The following is a 20,349-nucleotide window of genomic DNA, read 5'->3' on the forward strand; positions in this document are numbered from 1 at the left end:
CCGACAGGGCAAAGATGGACATAACAAATGTCATGGAAATTTGGAGAAGGGAGAGAGATCAGTAAATGCTGGGAATGTGAGAAAGGGCTCCATGGACATGGATATTGAGCAGGTAAGAGGACATTCCAAATGATAGGAATAAAATAAACAAGGCGAAGCCCTTAATTAGGTGTGTTTTCGAGATGGTAACTCTGAAAGCTTAGCAAAAGCAGTTTGGGTTTAGTATAACCAAATCTAAAGTCCCTCCTAATTTAAGAGCCATAACTCAAGAGGCAAACTGAGGCAGATTTATAGAAGACCATGAATGCCAGCCTAAGGAATGGAGACTTCATTCTGGAGCAATGTTTTTCACACTTCAGTCACTGGACCAGCTGTATCAGTTACCGGGAATGTTAAAAATACAAATTCTGGGGCCCACTCAGATCTGCTGAATCAGAAACTCTGGGGGCAGAGCCCAGCAATCTGTGTGCGTTAACTTGTCCTCCAAGGGATTCTGAAACTGGCTGAAGTTTGAAACACTACTCCATAGGAAATGGAGGCCCACTAAAACCTCTGAGACAGGGGCTTTGAGAGAAGTGATATTTTTGAAAAATTAATCTAATAGTGATCTACAGAATGAATCGGAAAAGGCACCATTTACAAATTCATAAAATTCAGAGCTTCTACCAATTATTTATATGAAACAGCCCTTCTCAGGAGCTACAAGATATTTAATTGGGAAACAGAAGACCAAGATTCTTTCTCAATATATCACACTTACAGAAAAAATTTTTATTAAATTCTAATTTCTTGAGTGGAAAATAACCCTTAACCTATTACTTTTCATTTCCGTGTGGTACTGTAAACATTACTTATAAAAACAACATTGTCTCAAAAATATTTGCTGGGGGGTGGGGGGGGGAGCCAAACTAACTTTAATTAGGTATCTCCCATATAAAATTGAATTCTAAGAAAAATGACAACTCTTTTCAAATGTAGTCCACAACTCTACATAATAATAAACAGAAATGAATGAGAACTCTACCTGATTTCAAAATCAGATACCTAAGAAAGAAAATAGTGTAAATAAGAAGCAGGCTTAAAAAAAAAAAAAAAAAAAAAAGGCAGGCTAACTTTTTTTTTTTTTTTTAAGATTTATTTATTTATTCATTCAGAGAGAGTGAAGAGAGAGGCAGAGACACAGGCAGAGGAAAAGCAGGCTCCATGCAGGGAGCCTGATGTGGGACTTGATCCCAGGTCTCCAGAATCACACCCCAAGCTGCAGGTGGCGCGCTAAACCGCTGCGCCACCGGGGCTGCCCCCAGGCTAACTTTTAAACAAAACAAACTTTCTTTTTTTTTTTTTTAAGAAATATTCTTTTTTTTTTATTTTTTCAAATTTATTTATGATAGTCACACAGAGAGAGAGAGAGAGGCAGAGACATAGGCAGAGGGAGAAGCAGGCTCCATGCACCGGGAGCCCGACGTGGGATTCGATCCCGGGTCTCCAGGATCGCGCCCTGGTCCAAAGGCAGGCGCTAAACCGCTGCGCCACCCAGGGATCCCAAAACAAACTTTCATATTCAATTAAGTGTTGACTTTCAAAGGAATATCTCAATTGTCTACATTTATTCCAGCAATGTTACAACTGCCTGAGATTCTCTTATGAACAACCTGCACAGCCAGTTTATGAGTCACATAAGAAAATGAATAGTTTTTCATTTTATAAATCACTGTGAAAACAACTATAAAATGGGAAAAGATGTTTCCTACATTGATTAATCTCTATTCACTAGATCTGGTTCTGAATGACTTTTGACTGTTATGAAATATCAGGCTTTCCCTCAAAAGACAATGGCTTGTAGCCTATGAGGATACGTGGAGGGGCTCCAAAGAGGAGTGGACACCATTTTTCGATTATGTGATTATACAAAGTGGGGATATGTGTGTCACACATAACCTGTGTAATAACTCCTCTTGGTATATTTGCTTAAATAAGCATATTCATTCATCAAATATTTACTGAGTCCTATTCTGGTTAAGGCCTAGGGTTAGCTGACCTGTTGGGTACATAAAGGGGAAGCTCTTTATCTGCTCTCACATGGTAATCCTGGAACAGATTCAGGACTATGAAGAGTCAATATCACAGAGATTCTACACTCTTGGAGGGAGAGAAAACAAGTATGTCTAACTTATGCTATGGCTTTATCTTATCACTGATAGAACACTTCATAATTTTTATTCACCCTAACTGCTAAAGCAGCTTAAAGTGGTAGTTAATAAATCAGCTTCATTTTTTATGCTTCTCAAATTGCCCAACCCAACCAGCTTTCTTTTTGTGGTGGTGTTTTTGAGCTACTGAGTTCTTCACCACACATTCTAATAACCCCTGGGAGGCATAAATAATGAGGGTTAAACAAAATGCTTAATGAGTAAATGTATACAATGTATTAAATAAACACCAATTACTACATAAAGTTCTTTTTACATTTAATAAGAATGTCTTAAAAATTGCTGACTCAGACTAATAACTCCTGAACACACAGTATGGACTGTTGAAGCATTTCTAATTATGAGATGAAAACCTGTAGTTGACTAGATGCATTATAACATTCAACACTGCTAGTTGACTCCAAAAATAACATGTCTCAGAGAACAGCATCCTAAATATTCTAAAATTACTATCATCTCAAGCCACAATTTATAAAAATAATATAGTACATTTATGTCAATCGTTATTCACCGTGTTAACACAGTCTCAAAGCCAAATTTAAACAGTTCTGGCATTTGGCAGACTTTTATGAATTAACCAAGGTCAGAATAAAAATACATTTTGAAACGTGTAGTTCCTCACTATCTTAATGCATGACTAAAAACACATTATTTGAAGGAGTAGGAAAAAAAAAGCCCATATCTCATAAACAAATTATGCTATTCTTTTATTCTCAAAATACCTTAAACAAAATGTATATTTATCATATTTAAAACACTAAAGGCCTCTAACATATGATACATAACATAATTTTTCTTCTGTAAGAATTCAGCTTTGTAAGACTTGCCATTTTCTGGCATCACTAAAATCACTTCTAAAATTCTATTTGGACCATTTCTGATCTTCAACTATGATCTTAAAATATTAGGAAACCATCCTGGTGAATTCTAAAAAAAAAAAAAAGGAAGGATCCCATCCTCCTTCCCCAGATCTTCAGAGAGACCAATACTTTCCTCAGATATCTGATGCAAAAGCCCAACTATAACCTAACAATGAGGATGAGTTGATGGGAGCTGGGCTGGGTCTTAGCTGAGGAAAAGTGGACTGTTCTAAGTTGCTTTGTAAATACTCCTATCAATAAAGGGTACTTTTTATCGTAAGTGTCCAACCCAGGGAAGAAGCAAATTTTGTTGTTATAAGCTTTTTAAAAATAAAATGCTATCACCTTACAAGACCTTGCCTCCTTTGGGAGCCCATAACCGACTAACCTGATAATTGTTAGAGCCACCTTCTCCAATGGACACCCCACTCCTTAGGCTTCCACGCTTTGCCTTTTCCCCAAATCCTGCCCCTTTAATAACTTCCTTGTTGTATCCAACTCACAATAAGGAAGTCAACCAACACAGAAAAAATGTTGTTGAAAGGTAAATTAAATATACAAAATTCATCACCTATGAAATTTGCCAAGATTCAACAGACTACATTCACTATATTCCAAGTGGAAGTATAAATTGGTTTTGGAAACCAATTATACTCAAAATGCACTATGATCCTTTGACTCACTCATTTCCTCTTTTAGGAATTTAAGAGGACATCCTACTTACAGGGGTAGGGGCAATGAAAAATGAGACGGACACCTAATGGACAAGGGTGTTTATCTCAGCATATTTTTATGAAAACAAAAAAAAAACAGAAATTATCTAGATGTGCAGGTCAAAGGGAATGGTTAAATAAACTATGATGCATCTATTTCATATATTATCATAAAATGACACTTCAAAGAAAATGGAAAAAAAAAAAACAAAAACACGTATATAAAGTGTGGTTATAACCGTGGGGGAAAAAAGCCTTTTGGGGCAGAGTAGTGTTGGTATTACCTATGACTAAGTGGTAGGAATGTGAAGGATATATTTTTCCTTTTTCTATTCCTGTGTACTTTCAAAATATTTTTTCCTAAGCCAGCATTGGTTTGTAATGAAATAAGGCAATGAAAGACACTTCCTTCTTCTAGAAACCTATTCTCACCCTTGCTATGACAAATCCCAAAGTATAATAATTTCTGCTGGGCAACTTGAGTGATATACTTTTAACAGCAGCCTTTAAGAAGCAATACATCAACAAAAGGGAGGCACTGGTGGCGAAATTTCAGGCAGCTGGGAATGAGATTTTTGAGACTGGGAACACACCCCTGTGCTTCCTTAATCATTCTACAGGGCTGTCCTTTTGCATTAGGCCCGGAGAGAGATACAGTGAGGAAACCACCATTTTAGCAGTGCCAGCACATATTCTTGTGAAAGGGGAGCTAGGGTCAGACAGTCATGCCCAAACATGAGCTCAGGAAAGCTGGACATGGCCACCCCCGCATGGACCACGAGCCCTCACCTCCTATCCATGGGCCATCTTGGTCCCTTAGAAGAATCAATTGCTCCTCACAGGACTTTTCTTTTTTTTTTAAGATTTTATTTATTCATGAGAGACACACACAGAGAGAGAGAGAGAGAGAGAGAGAGAGAGAGGCAGAGACACAGGCAGAGGGAGAAGCAGGCTCCATGCAGGGAGCCCGATGTGGGACTCCATCCCGGTACCAGGGATCACGTCTGAGCCAAAGGTAGACGCTCAACCACTGAGCCACCCAGGTATCCCTCACAGGACTTTGAAAAGACCATTCAGTGAGAAAGGGCTGGTAGATGGAGATTCCCGCAGGAGCGCATGGCCTTTGCACGGTCTTGAGTTCACTCTCCACCACAGGCCTGTGAACGTGCCCCACGGCCACACCCTTCCTCATAACCCGCAGCCTCAGCAAACAGGCAGCAAAAACGCTGTGAGCGCACGCTGTGCCGTTCTTAGACTGCCCCTGTGCAGGCTGGCGTCCTTCCTCGGGTTCTCACCTCTCTCTTCCATGCTTCCTCTCACACCCAGCGCCCTCACAGTAAGGACTGAAGACGGGACAATCCACACACAGGGGGGGGCCCCACACAAAAGCATGAAGAAGTGCAAATAAGAGTTACTATAGTAAGGCCCGCGCTTGCTAAAGCGGAGGCTACAGTGGGAGAGTGATGGGAAGGCAGGGGGGCAGTTTCGGGCCTGGCCCTTTGATGAGCTTAATAACCAGGGAGACAAATGGACTGACAGGAAAGAGGAAGTGAGCGACGCGCTCTAGTTACAAAAGACAAGTGAATACAAAGGATGGCGAGCTTTTTAATTTTATTATCTCTGTTCTGGATTATCTGCAGGACTGCTGGGCTCTAATGTACCTAAAGCAACTGCCAGGCATTCAGGATGGAAAGGAGGGCTGTCTGCGCCTTTTAAATGCTCTTAAGCCTTAATCTCATTTCGTTTCCTTTCAAGTACCTAATGATCACACAAGTCTTGATCAGGGACCCGTGGGGGAAGGGGGGGGGGTCACTGCTCTCTCAGGCAGTCCTCACCTAGAGGAGAGGTTCCTCTCTCTAGGATGGTTGGCCTGCCACTCAGGGCTGAGGAGGGAGGGAGGGCCAGCCCGGCAGCCTCCAAAACATATGTTCTCATTAGAGTCAAAAAATCACAGGCGGAGTGCGGCCTTCAGGCTAAGAGGTAGTTCCCACTCTGACGTGGCCGGTGCACTGGGGGAAATCTCAGGAAGTCACAGCTCGCTGGGCCCCGTCTCTCATGTGGAAAATGAGTACTGGGCTTCAGGATCTCAGAGGTCTTTCTGGGCTGGAAACCCTAATAAATCTCCATTCACGGCTCTCAAAGATGGGCAACATCTTTGAGTTACAAAGTACAACTGACGTACGTGACTTTTGATTCTTAGGTGATCGACTGAGCTCTGAGTACAGCATTGATCATAATTAAGTAAACTTCTGTCAAGTCTGAAATAATTTTCTTCTCACTTCTTAAAAACATTCCTCCAGGGATAAAACCGGTTAAAATGCACTTTACTCAACTTCTCTTTCTATTTCGGGGAGCGGTTTCAATGTCCAAGGAAGTAAGTCAAGCACTGGGATTAGTATGAGAAGGTAGCACTTTAGGAACAAGAACCTCTGACTATCAGAGAGACAAATTATCAAATCCTTGAAGTGGAGAAGCTGAAGAGGTATATCTTTTTCAAGGTACCTACAATTTTTTTGGAATTGGGAAGGAATCCGAGAAAATCAGAGTTGACAGTGACACAATAAAATCATAGCTGTCTGGAAAGATCATCTTGATGAACTGGAAATGTATCCTTTTAAGCACCAAATGGAATTGGAACTGTTTTTGGTAACTTTTTGAAAATTCATTATCCACTTCCTGATTTACCAAAGGTTATAAAACAAAGTAATCTTAGGTTGATGGCTTTAGGTAGTGACTAATAACAGTAATAACAGCAAGTAGCATTTATCCTACATTCAGGGCCTGCCTGATACCATTCTAAGTGCTCCATTGTGGACGGATCACATTCAAAACCGGGTGCCCATTACCGTATTTATTTTACAAATGAGAAAACTGAAGCTCTGAAAGATTCAATTGCAACTTGCCTAAGGTCACAAAGCTTGTAAATGGAAGAGATTCAGGTCCTGGTCACCTGCCTCCACACCAGCCCTTCTCACACCACACTACACCACGGTGCTGCAAGCAAGTGGATGAGGCCCAAACAGTCAAGGGCATCCCAAGACTCTCTAGGACCTACTTGGGAGACCTGTGCTCCTACTATAAAGAGCCCATAGCTTGTTGTAATTTTTAAACGTATGTCTACTTTTTAAAAAATATAGTCCTCCAGGCTAGCTGTCAATTCCTCTGTCATACATCACACAATGTCAAAAGACTATGAACGTTTATGGTTTAAAGAGCTCCCCCCATGCTGTCACACTCCTCTTCCCTAAGCTCTCTTCTCTTCTTCTTCCCTTTTGCTTCCCCACCTCTTTTTGTAAAGAATGTCCAACTGAATGATTGCAAATGCCTCTGCTTCTTGCCGAGATCTTTATAAACGGAAAAAAAATGTCATATCAAACTTTTCCTGGGTGGCTTCAAAACGAAGAGGTCTTCTAAATCATGCCACTAATGAGATTTTAAAATGAATGACTAGAGTTAATATAACTTAACTAATATAAGGTCAGATAATACTGCAGAGTTGTGTTCTGTACTCATTCTACATTGGAGTCTGCAAATAATGAATATGGCCAGTCCATTTATATACTTCTGTGGCATTTTATTTAGGAGGCAAACCATGTTAAGATTGTGAGCAACACTCACCAAGGATTGGGCTTCCATCCTCAACTCAACTCTAATGTGATTTCCAGAATAATCTCTGCCTCAGTTGCATCTCCCGTAAAATGAGCAAGCTGAACTATCTCTAAGGACGCATACAGTTACAATACTTTATGACTTAGAGTGTACATTAACTCTTAAAATTCAGAGGGTTATAATTTTTATGGAATATGGTTGGTAACAGAAAAAATCTGTATAGATTGTGTAAAGGATTTTTAAACATGTTTGGGAGGGAGGGTTAAGGGGGTGTTGATTAGAGGTGGTTCAATTATGTAACACTAAACAAGACACTAGGCTAAGAACTGAAAGAAAAGTCATGACTTAATTTTGCCAAAGAAAGAATCTCTTCCTTAAACTACCAAATACTGATTACTCCTTTACCATTTTTGTCTGCTTAGGGGAAAAGCATTTCATAGTATCTCTGGAATCCATGGGGTAGATGATCCTGTTTTGACCAATCAGAACTTATCTTTGACAAACATATACATTTCTATGGTTTTGTAGGTTATAAAGAACTTAACAGGTCACGGGTTCTCTATTGGACTTTGGAGTAGAAGCAGGTTCCAGCATAGTTCTGACCTACCCACGTATATTTATTTCTCTCTCATCACTCACTGATCTGCTGATATTCCTCCCCTCTGACCTTGAGACACATACTTTAAACTCTATTGAAGAATTTGTGCTACTACAGCTTTATAGAATAATTCAATATAGATATTGAATATTTTCTACTGAATTCCAACAAACTCAGATTTCATACAAAGGCACTTATTCTACATGTGAAATACTAAGATAAATTTCTCAGGATGGTTTATTTACCAGCTCCCCTAAAAAATACAGAAGCATTGACTTGAAAATGCACTTTTTTTTTTACCACTTTTCATGCCTTAACTAGGTTCTAAGGCCTATGAATCTTAAGTTACCTGATAAGAGGGAAAGAGAATATTCCCCTCAAATTATCAATAGCTTAGAAAAAATTAAGTTGAACGAAACTGATCATCCATTAACAATCTTTTCATGCTTTCATGTATTAAAGTTCAACGGTCAGCATCTATTCTAGCACTCACACTGTTGAAATCTTAACTTATTCCTTTACTCACTAAAGAGAAAAAATTTTTAGAAATACTCGACCTACATGTTCTGGGTAAAGACCTAAGAGCGAGGGAATCTTGCATTTGCCTATTGTCAACGTCAGGTATGTTTCAGAGTAGGATGAGCAGAACAGGTGAGGTAACCCAAGGGTATTTAAGTTCCTCTGGAGCCAGATCTTCAAATTCTGGCTTTTATTATTTTGCAAATATGATTTTCCATGCCAGAACTATCCATACAAATAAATTGAAAGTTTTCAAAATAAAAATATTAGTGTGTCATGGTAGATTATTCCTAACCTTAAATAAAAGGGTTAATCACCAATGGTTGACATAAATGACAGACGCAAGAACCACGTAAGGCTAGTGTAAGGCATAAAAATATATTTTAACCTTTAGCCATCAATACGAACATTTTCTTTAAACTTATGATCATATAAATAGGTCCGGAATAAGAAACTAAAGAATGCTTTGAGAAACCTAAAGACAACCATGACCTCCATGGCTGACCAAGTCTAAAGCCTTACCTGAGAGACCCAAAGCTGACTGTCAGCCCTTTCACTCCTACCCCATTTAGGTTGGTAAGAGATTCCAGCTTGAGGAGGGAGGAATCGCCTCTGACAACTTGTCTTCAGCCCCTATGACTCCCCATAATTCCAGGAGATGAAAACCAAAATTATTCATCCTCTAAATTAATATTATGGCTCTAATGCTAAAGGACAGCGCCAAGTTCTTTGTACAGGCTCCAAACAAAACAAAACACAAAACACACACAAAAAAAGTAAAAAGCTTCCTGATTTTAAAAAAGGGTTAAGATAGAAGAGAAACTAGACTATTCTTTTAAAAGTTTCATCGTGCTATTTTAACTTCTGTCCTTGATTATTTTTAACACTGCTTTTTAATGCTAAAGATAACCTGAATACAGTTTTAAAAAGATTAAACTTGTGAAAACAAAAATTCAGGGAAATTCCGGAGTTGATTTATTTACAAGTTTTTATGGGGGCAGGGGGATTCTTGATTTCAATTTTAAGTTTTACGTCAAAGATTTACCATCCATCAAATTAGTACTGGAAAGCACGTAATACCTTTTTGTGAAAGGAGCTAGGTAATATCCTATTTGAAATTATGACTGTCTTCTCTAGGCACAAATTTATTAAAAATTTACCAAAGTATCAGTAACACAATTGTGTTGGCAATATAAAAATAGTATTAGCTGTCTTTAAACCAAATTTACAAAATAAATGTTTGGCTCAAAAATTATAGTCTAGGCTCTCAACATGTTAGACTTGCCCATACTTTCTAAATTTTAGGTATAAAACTGTTAGTACATTCAAGTGTGATAGAGAACCTAAGTATATAGAGAGAACTAGAAAATACAGTAATAATAAAGATCAAAAACAAGGCAAAGACCCACTGGTCCATGACAAAAAGTCCATGGTGGTACCAGAAACTAAATATAAAAGTGTGAAGTTAAAAGTGCTGTGCTCTAGTCACAATAGGTAACCACTCTTTCCTTTCTAAAACTGAGCATTTTCAGCACAGTTTAGAGTAGCAGGAGTTAGTTACTTTTTTTTTTTTTTTTTTGGTTTACAAAGGAACACATCTGCCTGAACTAATCTGATGAAAAACCATAATCCATTTCTTCCCATTAGCTTTTGACTAAATACTGAAGCTAATTAATGCTAGCTTTTTTGGGTTCTCACGGCAACATGGAATTTTAAAGAACACATTTAGTTCCACCACTTTATGCAAGACTGGGCAGTTTCAAAACATCTAAGTGCTAAGATGTTAGCACCACACAGATACAGAAGGCTACATAAATTTTCTTTACATGGCTAATTAAGACCTTTTGATTTACGGAGACAGATAACACGGATCTAATAGGGGCAGATAGGCATACTGTGAATGTGCTGTCCTGAATTCCCACTGCTTCTGCTCTAAATGCACTTTTAATCACTATTGGTTGGTACCGATAGCTTTTCAACATTCTTGCATCTTTAGTGTTTAAAATAATTTCCTCGGACAACTGTAATCCGCCCCTAACTGGCAGCTTCATAGGAATTTAGAGGCATGAAATGTGTCAATGACACTGTTTTAAATGTAAGGAAAACATGAACATAGAGATTTGGGGTTAATTTACCTATGGGTTCTGTTTGGATCTTTTTAAGGAGGATGGGAGATGAAGAGGTGAGGGAAACTGGTGAGAAACTGAGCTTTTTATCCACTTTCCTGGTTTGGTATCCCTGACAGGATTTCATGGAGAAGGGAATCTCCTAGACAGAGTTGTCTGAGGGCATAAAATCCACTCCTCCAAGTCTGGGCTTCTATGCCTTGAGGGAGGGTCCCAACGCAGAAAAGCTGATGGACTGGAAGGAAGCTATCTGCACAGGAGGATGAAGGCACCTCTGTGGGTCTAGGGCAAACTGAAAGGGACCCAAATCCACTTTAAGTTGCTCAATTACAGCTTAACCAAATTCATCTAGTCTTATACTAGAGTCACAAATCCTCTAACAATCAAGCTGCCTCCATTCTGCAGCTACTCAAGCTAAACACCTCTTCGCCAACTCAAAATTCTGTTTACTCTCTGAAAACGGGAGAAGGAGAACGCTTCCTCTTCTGATTACCTACCCAATGGCAAAACACAAAATGTATTTTCACGGAGACTCTGAATTTTTTTTTAAATGCCAAAATACTACTTCCACTTTATAATGCATTTCAGAAATCGGAAGCAAGGGGACTTGGGAAGAAGTGCTTCTTAATACGTTTCCTACAGCTCTTGAATCGTGTTAAAAATCCAGGCTGGCGGAGTTTCACACAGGACACTAGCTGTGGAAGGAAGCGTGTCCACAAAGAGCCTTGGGGACTGGTGACAGGTGACAGGGAGGAAGTTCTGGCTTCAAGTCCTGACTTGGTCACTAACTGATTCTGGAGCTTTGGGCTCCTCAAATGTCATCTTTAAACTGACACTCTTAAATGACCTCCCAGGTCCCCCTCAGCTTTAAGCCGGGGAAGTAGCCTTATGCTCCAGGTGCCACCTTGTAAATTACAAGCACTAAATGATGGAAGGCTTATCAAAGTCCACGTTTGTCTTGGATTAAAGTTCGTCATCTCTGTGCCGCATGGAGGCCAACCTGTTGCATCCCATAAAATATTTTTTTTTTTTTTTTTTTCCCCTGACTACACGAGAAATGCAAGAGACAGGAGGTCCGGCTTTCTGAATTTTTCGTTTTTTAAGAATGCCAACAACAGTGTGCCCCCTTCTGATAGGAAGTTCTCAAGTTTCACCTCTATAATGTGTAAGTGCACACAGGATGTCACCTGGCAGGACGAGGCCACGTGACCCAAGGCCGGGGCGTGCTGGCTCGCTGTTAGCACCTTTCTATCCTGCGTGATTAATGCTTTGCCTTTGCACTCATCCTTCCCTTTCCAGGCGCGTCCAAGCCTTCGCAGGGGGCGGTTTGGGACCGTCACTGCCAACGTCCTCAGGGGCGATTCGGCGCGCAGCGGCCCGCGAAAGCGGAGGTCTGCGCAGCGCCTCACCTGCCCACGTACTTACTACCTGCTCTCGCGGTTCACGCTTACCAGGGCACGCAGGTAAAAGCATGGGGGTCCGACCTCAGCTCGTAACTGGCCACATCTACTAGGATAGTGGGAGGGGGAGGGGAAGGAAAAGGAAGGAGCCTTTGCCACTGCACCTGGAGGAAGCGCAACACCTACCTCCGCGTCCCCAGACACCGCAACGTTAGTCTTTGGAGTTTCAAGGGTTTGCCTTTCCCTCCCGGAAAGGCGGGTTTGCGGCACGGGGCACTCACCTCCCGGATCTTTGCCCTCTTGTCGCGGACGGCGGCGTCGGCCGGCTCCCGGGCCACCGCGCCGACCGGGGGCACGAAGTCCAGCGGCGGCAGCCGCCTCGCCAGCGCCTTGTCGCGCAGCTGGTCCTGGGCCACCTTCTCCTTCTCCAGCAGGATGTCCCTCTGGATCTCCTCGGGCAGCTTCTGCAGGGTCTCCTTGGCTTCCCGGAGAGCCCGCTCGTGGTTCTCGCGGATCCGGGCCAAGTTGTCCTCCAGGGCGGCCGCGGGGTCCCCGTCGCCGCGCCGGGCTCGCCCCTCCGCCTCCGCGTCCTCGGCGCGCGCCCCGGGCCCGGGCTTGCGGTCGGCGGCGGGCGGCAGGGCGGGGCTGGAGTGGAACAGGACCCCGCTCAGCAGCTTGGACGAGTCCGGCAGGAAGAAGATCGCCCCGAAGCAGAGCGTGATGAAGGCGCTGAACACCAGCAGCAGCACGAACTTCTCCGTCAGGCGGAAGGCGGCGGGGCCCGAGCCCTTCCTGCCGCCGCCGCCGAGCCCGCCGCCGAGCCCGCCGCCGAGCCCGCCGCCGAGCCCCCCGCCCAGGCCGCCGCCCGCGGGGCCGCTGAAGAGCGGCAGGAGCCCGCCCACCGGCATCCCCGCAGCCGCCGGGGCGCCCGCGCCGCTCAGCAGCCAAACTTCGGCGCCGCGCGGCGTCAGCGGCCGCGGGGCTGCGTCCTGCGCATCCAGGCCGCCCGAGCCCCCGGGCTGCGCCGCAGGTACGCCCCGGGGCAGCGGCTCTTCTCCGGGTCTCCGCCCAGGGGCAGCTCCTCCGGCGAGCAGGCAGGCGCGGCACACGGCCGGCCGCGGCCCCTGCGGGGACACAAACGGAGAAATGTCATCGCGAGCGGGGCGCGTAAAGTTTCCCGCGGGTCCCCGCCCTCCCGCGGCCGCGCCGGCCGAGCCGCCGGGACAGCTGCCCCGGCACGGCTCTCCCGGGCCCCGCCCTCCGAGCTCACGCTTTGGACTTGGGGCGAAGTTTCCGGGCCCCGGGGCGCGGGGGTGTCCTGCGCGCACCTGGAGCCGCGCCTCCGCGGGGGAGCAGCGCGCCTCCGGGGCAGGAGGGGCGCACGCGGGTCCCGGGGAGGGGAGGCTGCTCAACTCCGCCCGCCCCGCATGTCGGAGCTGGGGACCGGCTCGGCCGCGGCTTCCCGGGCAGCCCCGCCGGCCGCTGCGCCCGGGCTAGCGCGCCGACCCGCGGGCGAGTGGCAGCGAGCCGGGCCGCACGCCGCCCTCCGCCCTCCGCCCTCCGCCGCCGCCCCGCGCGCACTGGGAGCGCCGCCGGCCGCCGGGCGTCGGGAGACGGGGGCGGTGACGCGGCCGGAGAGTGACGGCGCGGCCCGGCCAATCGCGCGCCGCTCGGGGGCCCGCGGGGGCGGGGCCGAGGCGGGGAGGGGGCCGCGCGGGGGGGGCGGGGGCGGGGAGCTGACGGGAAGCGCAGCCCCCGCGGGGCCCGGGCGGGGGCCCGGGCGGGGGCCGGGGCGGGGGCGGGGAGGCCGTGCAGGCGCGCGGGGCCCCGCGAGGCTGGCGGTGCTGCAGCGTGTCCCGCGCGGCCCGCGACCCCGGGGCAAGGGGGGCTCGTTGGCCTTGGCTGGCCGCGGAGGCGCCCTCCCCGCACCCGCACCCGCACCCGCACCCGCACCCCCTCCCCACCCCTCCCCGCCCCTGGGGTCCGCGGGAGCCTCCGGCGCGGGGTCGCTCCCAACGTGTGTCTTCTCCCGCGCCTTCCCGCCTGTTACCCAGGGCGGGGGTTCCCCGGGGGCCCGGCAGCGGTCCGAGCAAAAGTCCCCCGTCGAGAAGCTGCGAGGCGAGAGCATCTGAGCTCTCCGGGCTGACATCCTTTTATGCCCTAAGATACTCATCGTTCTGTGGTTGCTTAGGATGCTTGCTCTGCATCCTCTCCCCACCCACTTGAAGAAAAAAAAAAAAAAAAGTTGTGTACCTCCCCCACCCACTCCCACTTTCAAAATTCACTTATCTCCTAGGGGTTGGTCAAATTTTCCATTTGAAGGAGGCAGCTTTATGCCCATAGCTTCGAGTGATACATGTGAACCCTGTGCTGAAATGAAGTCTATGGGTGTGATTACTTCCAGGGAAGTAAGGACCTGGTCCAACAGAGATGGTTTTCAAGACAGCATTATTTTCCAAAATGTGTTTGTGATTTTTTTTCCCCCCGTTATCAGGAAAAAGTTGACTACCGACTTCTCGTTTCTGAAAGCTGGTCTGTTAGAAGTCGTCTATGCCTCCTCCTCCTCCTCCCCCCCCCCCCCCAACCTTCTCTGGAAACGTTGATTTTTAGCTCTGTGTCTGCTTGCCATTTTTAAAACAAAGGAAGCAGCTGGCAGTTTCCAGGACGGTGCCTCCGGTACAGTTGTTTCAGGTGTAGACTGTGCGAGAAGACGCAAAATTAAATCAGAAGTCATTATTACAGTTTTCACTTAAATCGTCATTGTTTGTTGTGCATCTGTTTTGTGTAAGAGGACTTACACCTCCAACGTTTCTGGTAAAGGGAGATTGTTTGAGGAGACTGGTCTTAGGGCTCGGTTATTCTGATAACTGCTATGAAATTCTCTGCCCAGAAGAGTGCAGCATATCCAAGCAGGGTAACAAAGTTTAGAAGGACCAAAAAGGAAAACGATTTTTAAAAAACTAAATGGTAATTTTTTTTTCCCAAACTACATTTGCAAGTTGTGGATAGGCTGAAAAGTCTGGATCGGTGTGAAATAATAGTGTTAACTTTCAACAGCTTTAAAATTCAGTTACCTCATGGCTAGTTAGGTAATAATTAGGGTTAATGCCCTAAAAGGTAATCCCTTTATGATCATCTTTCCCCTAATGACTTATTACTTTAATTATTATGTTTTAGGAAAGGAATTATTTCTTACACCCACAGAAATATTTTACAACTTTAATTTAAAAATAGTATACTAGTATTCCAGAAAGGCAATAAAAACTACTTTTAAGCCAATGTTAAAAGGGTGTTGAAGGGGGGGGCGGGTATAGACCTAGTTCTACTTCCGGCACTCTTGAATTTTGATACCAGACCAGTGTGGACATTTAACCCAACATCTGTAGTGGAAATATTAAAAATCTAGCATATAGTCTTAAAGACAATTTTTCCCCTAAAAACTTCAAATTGGATTTATCTATAGTTTTTACATCTTTTAAAGTAACTGCTGTTTCTTTCTGCTCCCATTTATGAAGGTTACTTTAAGATTACTTTATTAATACTTATGTTTCTTATAAAACAGAGATTTAATGTGAATGAAGCCTGGCTTTAATGATTTGTTAAACAAGAGAATAGCATGGGTGGCTGATTATAGGATTTATTTTACATGGGGACAGTCGTCTGTGTTAGGTAGGATGAGAAATATGTGGGAGTGCTCATATATGGACTACAGCAAATTAAAAAAAATAATAATAATAAGAGAAAAGGTATTTAAAGAGACATACCAACTAAATTAACCATGTAAAAACTTTTAAAATAACCACACAAAATCCTGTATATTCATGGTAGAGGAGGAATACCAGATGGTCAATAAATTAGAAATTGCATTTTGTTGAAGTGAAATCCGACACTTTGCCCTGATTTTAATACCATAAGCACTTCTCGTTCCACAGATGGGAAAATGATGTTCTATATCTTGAGATAAAGCAAAAGTACAGGTGACCATTCTGGTCCCCAAATAATAAACCTTGACTGTGTCCCATAAATCCATACTCACCCACCACATCTACTTGAAGATATGTCATGATCTTTGTGAATACAATGATGGTGACAGAGCTGCTGTTTTTTCATTACGAATAATCCAATGCAAATTTAGCAACTTTAGTAGTTCTGTGTGGTTTTTCTGTTTAAATACTTGCTGTGTCTTCTAAGTTGGCCAGCTAGTCCTGACGTATGACTTCCTTGCACCTTTTGCAAGTTTGCCTGCAAACCTAATTCTTACTTTTTTCTTTTCCAATGCTTACATCTCTGTATCTTTTTTTCAGAATTTGTGAATTTTTGTGTTTCAAGATAAAATCTTTAGAGTCAACTAAGTTTTTTAAAGCTGGTTTTGGTTAGAGATATCCAACCAAAAATTCCCAAGTCATTTGGTTGCTTGGACTTCTGTGCTTTTAAAATAATATTTCATTTATCTTTTATATTAACATGCTGAAAAGTAAATATAGTAACAATTAGATGAGATCCGGCGCGTTCAGGGTGGTATGGCCATAGACTAAATACAATAATAATTATAAACAGAGTTACGGGGGCGGGGGAAGTGACAGTGTTTTTATAAAAAGTACGGTGAATGAATATTTTTATAAAGTTGTAAATTCCAAAAAATTAAAGTGCAAAAATATTTCTAAATAGGAAGTTTCTAGAAGGTCTTAGGTAGAAGTTTTCAGAAGAATACTTTTGAGAATTTTTCTTTTACTTTAAAATAAAGACTAGTATAACAAAAGAAACACACTTAACATACACGTGTAACTACTGAAATTACCCGACGCATCAGATTTCTGATAACATTTTCCTGTTGCTGATTTTCTAATTGTCTTCAAATTTCAGATCAGAATAGGTTTTGGCCTTTATTTATTTATTTATTTATTTATTTTTTTAAAATTTTTTTTGGTTTTGGCCTTTATTTAAAAAAATGTAAAAAAAAAATTTAAAGAAATGTAATATGTAAAAAAAAATAGTTCTTTTTTTTCCCCCCAATTGGGCAACTCTGAATTTTACATGAAGTTTATTAAGATAGGAATTAACCAAAGTTACTAAATAAACTATCAGTAATATTTGTGGTCATTTCACGAGCTACAGTTACATCTCTGGTTCTTTTCTCCCATTCCTCAATTTACTTTGGAACTGGCTGTATAATAGATTATAGGACTCCAATCATCTTTGTGTATGTGTGGGAGGGGGCGGTAAGAGGCTGAATCAGTGAGACCCCTCTGTCCCTACATGTCCCTGTTAAAATATTTGTTTTTGTTTTAAACACTCATTTCATAAATATGAGCAGTCCCCAACTTAAAAACATTGTGTTCCACTGAGTATTTGTACATTAGCTCTTTGGAACTTTCAGAGTGCTCCTCTCCATAGAAACAAAGTTATAAATGGTGCTTTTGGGTTGTAGTCTACTCTACAAAGATCTAATACTCTAGGGAATAAAAAAATGTTGGAAAAACACTGTTGCAATGCTAGTAGTAATCAAAGTAGCATTAAATTAGAAAGTGTTTTATTTATCTTGAATGTTGGAGCCTAAGGACAAACATTTATTTGAAAGAAAAGGAAATAGAATGATTATTTCAGAAAGATTCTAAACCTGCTTTCAAGGTCAGAAAGGTTCATGGAAGTTCTTAGGTATAGTTTTCCTTCATTACATAAAGTTTTCTTTTGGTTTCAAGTCTATCACTAGAATTACTTTTAGGATGTTTTTGCTTTGTTTTGCTTTGACTTGATTAACAAAAGGACTAAAAGAGAGAAGTACAAGGAGAGATTTTTCTGAGTGAAGTGGGCAAAAGTTTGAATGAGAGAGTGATTTATTATAGAGGACATGCATGTCCTTGGCTGTGTGACCATGGGTAATAAGTCACTGACCTTCTACATCTCCCATTCTTCATCTGTAGCATTGCTATGGCTCTTAGATTAAATGATATAACTGATGTGTCTGGCACAATAGGCATTCAAGAAATTTAATTCAATTTTTCTCCTTTCCTAAAAAGGGACTTAGTGTCTGGTGTAGTCAAAGAACCGTGTCTAGAGGATTCTTAAAAGGAAGAACCAGAAAAGTGTGGTAAGCAAGAAATTTAGGATTATGTGGTTCTTCACATGGTTGTCACTTACCAACTTCTGTACTCTGTTTAAGTAAAATCCATGAGAAAAGTCAGAGGAACAGCCTCAGATTTGGTAGGCAGAGAGTCCTACAAGTGTCTCCAATCTTTATATAAATAGGACCCAAAAGTTTGCCAACTAACCGACTTGATAGTCCTTTAAGCCTTTAGAAAATGTGAACGATGGCAAAGTCTCAAACTGAGAAGAATGATATTACTGCTCAGTGCACGAAGAATCAGGAAACCAAGGATTCAGGGCAAAAAGAGCCCTTGTATATAAAAACCTTTGAATTTTATGACTTGAGGGGAGTATATTATTTCAACTGAGTGAAAGGAAAGGAAAAAGTTTCTTTCCATGGCCAGAGAAAAGTATAAAATGTTTCCTCAGTTTTAAATTCATTAGATACATTTTAAAAGAAATCTCTTTTTCTTACAAAACAAAACCCCCTCTTCATTCATTCTCTGTCCCTTAAAAGATCATACAGTGTTCCAGAAAGACCAAGTAAACTCCAGAAGAGAAAAGTCACAACACATTATTCTGCCCAACTGAAATTTTTTTTCATGAAATAAAATGAAATGAAACCACATGTGCTTGTTCCTGTTTTGGAGAAATGATCTACAACTATGACACAACAGCACTTGGCTTCCCAATCTCATTGCAAAATAATTGTGCTGTTTGCACTACATATTCGGACTTGCACATTGTCCTTCCAGGCAGAACTTTGTCTTAGGCCTGGGTTTCTGTAAATGGTTAGGAATTCAGCTATGGTTCTTTGTCCACTGAGCTTATTTTTCAAGTTCACTTGGAGCATTCTGCAATAGGTAAATTCACTGGGGGCTAAGGTTAAAGCAGATCTATGTTGCAGATTGTTCCTGAACAAATTGTATCTGCTGAATTTTTTTAACCAGTAGTCTATTTGTTTAGTACAATGAATACTGGTCTGGACTGTGGGAAAGAGAGGGACATTTTGAAATTAACATAGGAAAAGTGAAGGGAAGAATTCCAAACTAATGACCCACAAATCTGGTGGATTTAATGGTCTGGAACTGGCAGGTAGGGTTTCTACAAATTACTAAACTTAAAATGTGTTGAGTTTGAGATACTTAATCTGGCTCTTAGATTATAAATAGTTTTCCAACATCCACTGAGATTGTTAGGTTTCCAGTTTCTCCTACATATGAAATGTGTATAATTTATTTCACTATTATGATGCTATCATAGCTTGAACAGTAATGAACAAGAAATGAAATATCAAGTGCCTAAACTTGTCATCCATTTTATATTCTTTCTTTATTTTTTCCAGTTTCAACAAATACCGATTAACTCCTTAAAAAAAAAAAATCCAGTTGGTTCACTTTAAATCAAGTTCTCTCCATATATTCTAGGTGGTTGCTCTTTTTCTTAATTTCTTTAAGTCTTTAAACACACCTTACTTTGAAGGCAAAGCCTGCACCTTACTGATGGATTGAATGTGTGGTGTGTAAAAGAAATCAAGGTTGAATGTTGTTATTTTGCCTGAGAAATTGGAAGGTTGGAGTTTCCATCAAGTGAGATGGGGAAAACTGCAGGAAGTGGGGTGGCGGGAGGGGGGGTGGAGAGGGGAACCACTGCTAAATTACTGTAGCATGGTAACATATTTAAAAAATGACACATGGGGATCCCTGGGTGGCGCAGCGGTTTGGCGCCTGCCTTTGGCCTACGGCGCGATCCTGGAGACCCAGGATCGATTCCCAAGTCGGGCTCCCGGTGCGTGGAGCCTGCTTCTCTCTGCCTGTGTCTCTGCCTCTCTTTCTCTCTCTGTGACTATCATAAATAAATAAAAATAAATAAAATAAAAAATAAAAAAAATAAAAAATGACACATGGAATTAGGAGATTATGGAAAGGTTGTCAGTTTCTAAAAATATCAAGGGCTAGCATATGGGAATAAATGGCTGAGGGAGGGTAGAGACTAAGATTGAGAGGATCTTGGACACAACAACCACGTTTATCATGAACATAAATTAACCTTACTAAGGCTTATCACTTTGTTCCACTCCTCACCTGTTTTTCACAGAAAGCTACTGGTATATAGACAAGTGACCCAGGCACACTGACCTCACAAATATTCAAATCCACGCCTCTGCAAAGTTAGATACCTTCAAAATCACCCCCAAAAGTTCTACATCCAATGATGAACGGCCACATGG

The 20,349-nt window shown here is 42.5% G+C and overlaps 1 protein-coding gene and 1 long non-coding RNA gene across 4 annotated transcripts in view; one reads left to right on the top strand and one right to left on the bottom strand.

Annotated features, from left to right (window-relative positions):
• Positions 1-12,958, bottom strand: part of MAN1A1 (mannosidase alpha class 1A member 1) — a 166,628-nt gene extending 153,670 nt beyond the window's left edge. Inside the window, exon 1 of the mRNA XM_072832001.1 lies at positions 12,317-12,958. Coding sequence (XP_072688102.1) covers positions 12,317-12,943 — 627 coding nt within the window. The 5' untranslated portion in view covers positions 12,944-12,958. The remainder of the gene's footprint in view (positions 1-12,316) is intronic.
• The window catches only part of LOC140636628 (uncharacterized), a 48,719-nt gene continuing 32,483 nt past the window's right edge, over positions 4,114-20,349 (top strand). For all 3 annotated transcript variants that reach the window (XR_012033855.1, XR_012033854.1, XR_012033859.1), the window contains exon 1: positions 4,114-12,098. This is a non-coding gene — a long non-coding RNA (uncharacterized lncRNA). The remainder of the gene's footprint in view (positions 12,099-20,349) is intronic.

Source organism: Canis lupus, chromosome 1 (assembly GCF_048164855.1).
Source record: "Canis lupus baileyi chromosome 1, mCanLup2.hap1, whole genome shotgun sequence".
NCBI lineage: Eukaryota > Metazoa > Chordata > Mammalia > Carnivora > Canidae > Canis > Canis lupus.